This window comes from Malurus melanocephalus, unplaced genomic scaffold (assembly GCF_030028575.1).
Source record: "Malurus melanocephalus ecotype Western Australia unplaced genomic scaffold, MMel_1.1 scaffold_1032, whole genome shotgun sequence".
In the NCBI taxonomy this organism is placed as follows: Eukaryota; Metazoa; Chordata; class Aves; order Passeriformes; family Maluridae; genus Malurus; species Malurus melanocephalus.
The window spans coordinates 7052-11576 of NW_026624264.1; the positions used below are offsets into that span (position 1 = coordinate 7052).

The window sequence follows — 4525 nt, forward strand, 5'->3', positions numbered from 1 at the left end:
CCTGATCAAAGGCGATGAATTCCGAAAGAATTCAATGGCTCCGAAGGGTTGTGGCTGAGGCACTGCTGGGAAGGTGCCTTGGACACGTTCAGGTGGACATTTCTCACTAAAAAAATTAATTTCCTTACCCCTTACAATTCGCTTCTCATTGATTGAGCCAAACCCCTTCCTAAAGAGCACCAAAACTTCTTCCAAAGTTGAGATTTTTCCTCCAAGCATTCAGAAATCACATCAGAAGGGTCTGATAGGTGTCAAACTTCCCAAAATAAAATAAAATACAACCCTCGAGCATCACTTCTCCTTCCATTCCTGTCCCAAACAGCCTTTTGGGGTTAAAACTTGGTGTAACAACAAGTAAAGCCCAATTCCAAGGAAAAAAAAGGGATAAATAGTTGAGTTTGCAGTCAATTAGAAAGTGTTTAATTGGGATTATCGTGTAAGAATATTTTTCACAGCGAAGAACTTTTTCTGCAGAGCTGGTACAACCTGGTCCCACTGAAATAAAAATCCGAGGTGTTTTTGCAGCTCCCTGAAATATTTGTCACCAGCGAAAATCCATTTCAGCACCAAATTCTGCAAAACTGAAGCCAAAACTGCAGCACCTCCTGTTTTTTGGGGGAGAAGGGAAGAGGCAGAAAAGGTCCAGAGAGCTTTTATGGCTTTCTGGGGCTGCCTGGAAGATCCAGGACATCCCTGCACCTCCCCGAACCAGCCCCTGCAGGAATTGTTGGTTTGCTTTGCATTTTGGATGCGTTCCCGGCAGGGAAATTGCTTTGTTTACTGTTTATTATGGATTATGTTTATTATGGATTATGTTTATTAATGGATTATGTTTATTATGGATTTATCCCGGGTGAATCCGCTTTCATCTCCTTGCTTTGCATCCCTTAAATATTCCCGGCTCCATCCTGCTGACTCCACCCTCCGAAGCCGGGGATGAGTCAAATTCCAATTTGTTTAGGAATTGGCGCTGCTCTCCGGCGTTTTGGACCCTGCTGTGGCAACAAGAGTTTTAATTGGAGTCCTGRGTGCGCAATTCCAGCCTCGGTAAGCGCCAGGGAGATTTGGGATCGCCGCTCCTTGTAATATTCCGATGAGCAGCATCCCGAAGCTTTTTGGCTCCCGGGAGGAGAAGATGGAGCCAGCCAGACCTGTCGGATTTGGGAGCACCTTCAAAAGTGGATTTGGGGCTTTTTTTTTGTCTTCTCTGCGCATTTTGAGGAGTTGTTTTTCAAACCGCGCTCTTGGGGTCGAGAGTTATTGGTAAAAAGGAATGTCGGGGAATCGTGGAATGGTTTGGGTGGGATTAAAGATTTTCTAAATCATGGGCAGGGACACTTCCCACAGTCCCAGGGTGCTCCAAACCCCATCCAACCTGGCCTTGTGCACTTCCAGGGATCCAGGGGCAGCCACGGCTTCTCCGGGAAAACCAATTTTTTACCATTTCTGTGCGTGCGGTAAGGAGAACATCGGCAAAGCCTGGCCGGGCTTGAGGGACAGGAGAATTTCCATCCATGGTGGGTGTCACCCCAACCTGAGGACAGGACATCCCGTGACTCACGGCTGGAATTGTGTAAATTCTGATTTGTGTTTCAAGGACGAGACAGAAAGACTGGAGCCGGTGAGGAWGTTCGTGACATCCATCAGGAATTGCGGCCACCGCTTTGAACCCCTGGTCATGTTCAAAGAGCCCAGCCCTGCCCATTTGCTGATAATTCCCCATTTGCCTGTCTGAGGGGAAAAGTTTGGGGAACTCGGGAGACTTTTTGTTCTTCAAAAGTCTCCGAGCAGCGTTCGTTTCCCGGGAGATGCTGGGGAAGATGGTCCGGGGCTGATTTGCCTGTCTCTGCAATTAAACATTACCTCTGTCGTTAATTAAACACCGGGAAAGGCTGGAACGCTCGGCGCTGCCCTCYGGTCTGCTCCCGCATTGTCTGCAATCGCTTTTTAATCTGGGAATTGCCTTTGAAAAGGAACCGGAATTGCTGCACTCCGAGGCGCTCTTTGAGACGCGCGGAAATGAAAGGAGGAATTGGCTTTCAAAGAAGGAAAAAAAAAAAGGAASGASAAYTTMATAAACATCTCTAAGGAGCTGTTGTTAATTTTGGGGGGGAATTTTGCATAATGGTGCACGGCCCAGTAGGGGAAAGTAATAATTTGGTGGCAAATGGAAAAAGGGTTTGGCGTCTTTGATGACCCCAAAGATGAGCTTGGGGTGTCTCTGAGCAGCCTCGGATTCCCAGGTATCCTCCACCTGACCTTAATAATTGTCCTGGGGTTTGATGCAAGGAGAAAACCCAACCTGGAGATTCCCTGGGTGAAAGATTTGGACTCTCAGAGCCCAAATCGTGTCTCAAATTCGATCGTAGAAGTGTGGTATTTAATATCAAAGGAATAGAACAAACGCTGATCCTCTTTCACCCTCTCTGCTGAGTCAAGAAAATAAAATCTCTGCCCTCAAATGATCCATTTCCCAGTACCTTTGAGAGCGGTGAAGTTTGGTCAGCTCTAAGAGTTTCTGCGACAATTTTATTTCCCGTATTTTTGCTTCCCCCCTCTGTTTGAGAGGAATTCCGTGAAATTCTGAGGCAGAAATAGGAATTTCTGTCCTTTTCAGAGCGATTCGTGCCAAAAACTCGCGCCCTCCATGCGGAGGGAGAGGGATTTCACGGGGAAGTTCGGCTGCATCGCTCCGAATTGTTTAATTCATCCGTGCCAAGGCTCCTCAGGACGCAAAATMATTTCCTGAGTAACGCAGATGAATCAGCTCCTGACCAGGAATTACCCGAGCTCCYGAGATTTCAGGATGAAAGAAACCTCTCCGGAGGAATGCATACATTACAGGGAGGAAATGAAATCCGGGTAAGAAATACAAACGGAGAGGAAAAGCGAATCCCCAGCCACGGGAGTTTTGCATGCGGGGAATCGTTAACAATCGGTTGTTAATGAGCTGCAAGCGCAATTTGTGCCTCGGGTCCTCGGGGCTCTCCGGGCCAGGGTATAAAATCTGTCCCGGCAGAGGAGCWGAAACCACTCCTGCTTCATTCTCCTCGGAGAAAAGGGTGAGTCTCGATCTGCTTTCCGTTTCCCTGGGTTGCTGCTGTCCTCGAATTTTATTTTTTTTTATTATTATTTTTRTATTATAGATATTATTATACATTGTTTTTATTTTTCTGCTCTTTGTGGCTGTCCAAGGTTTGTGCTTTTCTGGGAGGGAATCTCGAGGTTGTTTTTCCTCCGGGAAGGGACATTCTGTGCACAGTGGAGGTTGCTCGTGCGGTGGCACCGAATTCAGCCGCGTTTTTCTTTTGTTTCACCCGAATCTTTCCGTTCTGAGGGATTCAAAACTCTCCCTGGACATCGCTCAGAGGCTGGGAGAGGATGCGGAGAATCGGTGCAGAGAGTTTGGCTCTCGAAAGGGAAACAAAAAAAATATTTGGGGTTGGAAGGGACCCCTGGAGATCTCCCAGTGCGACCCCCGCAGTCACCCCCAGCGGGTGACACAGGAAAATCCTCCAGGCGCGTTTGGAACCACTTCGGAAAGGGAAATTCCTGACCAGGAGGGTCTGAATGTCCCCAGAGGGAAATTCCTTGAGCTCCCTTTTTCGGAGCAGCCCCTGCCAGGGCCTCACCGCCCTCACGGGGAAATTCGTGCTCCTTATTTTTACTTGCTGAGGAAATTTTTCCTTTTTCCCTCTATTTTGGGGGCGCAGTTTTTCCTTGCTTTTCTGGCAGCCTGGTCCCTCCCTTCCCCGCTCGTTTCAGAGTTTTGGGAGAAGCGTGGTGGGAAATGAGCTCTCGGTGGAGCTGGAGCCTCCCTTTGCAGCGTGGAGAAGTTCGAGCTTCACCCAAATCTCCTTTGGAGCCCAGACCAACCCTTTATTCCACTCTCCACGCCGCCCTCAGGCTCTCCATCACCGCCGCAGCTTAATTACGCSACTAATTACATCTCGTTCCTCGCATTCCCTTCTTCCCAGCGCTCCAGACTCCATCCCGAGCCATGTCCTGCTACGACCTCTGCGCCCCGAATTCATGCAACCCCACGCCGCTGGCCAACAGCTGCACCGAGCCGTGTGTCCGGCAGTGCCAGGATTCCACCTACGTGATCCAACCGTCCCCCGTGGTGGTCACTCTGCCCGGGCCCATCCTCAGCTCCTTCCCCCAAAACACCACCGTGGGCTCCTCGGCGTCCGCGGCCGTCGGGGATGTTCTGAGCACCGGGGGTGTCCCCATCAACTCCGGGAACTCCTCGGGGTTGAGCAGTTTGGGGTATTCCGGGCTGGGAGGGATTTACGGGAGGTCCTACCGGCGCTCCAACCGCTGCGGGCCGTGAGGAAGGAACGGCCGGGAGATGAAAAGCGCGATCCCATCCTCTTGCTGACCCCACCGCCGCTTTGCCCTGAGCTCCCGAGGCTGCAGGAGCTCGGCATTTCCGATTCGATGCCTTTCTGCGGCATCAGCGAGGTGAAAAATGTCACTTGGTTGTTGCCGGGTGTCCAGCTGTAAAGCGCTGCCGTGAAATGGG

General features: G+C 50.1%; 1 protein-coding gene across 1 annotated transcript; it reads left to right on the plus strand.

Moving 5' to 3' along the window:
• Nucleotides 1-2978: 2978 nt before the first annotated feature.
• Nucleotides 2979-4519, plus strand: LOC130585989 (feather keratin 4-like). The gene is made up of 2 exons (XM_057386688.1): nucleotides 2979-3062; nucleotides 3978-4519. The coding sequence occupies exon 2, from the start codon at nucleotides 4001-4003 to the stop codon at nucleotides 4331-4333; it is 333 nt and encodes a 110-aa protein (XP_057242671.1). The 5' UTR covers nucleotides 2979-3062; nucleotides 3978-4000; the 3' UTR covers nucleotides 4334-4519.
• Nucleotides 4520-4525: the final 6 nt, after the last annotated feature.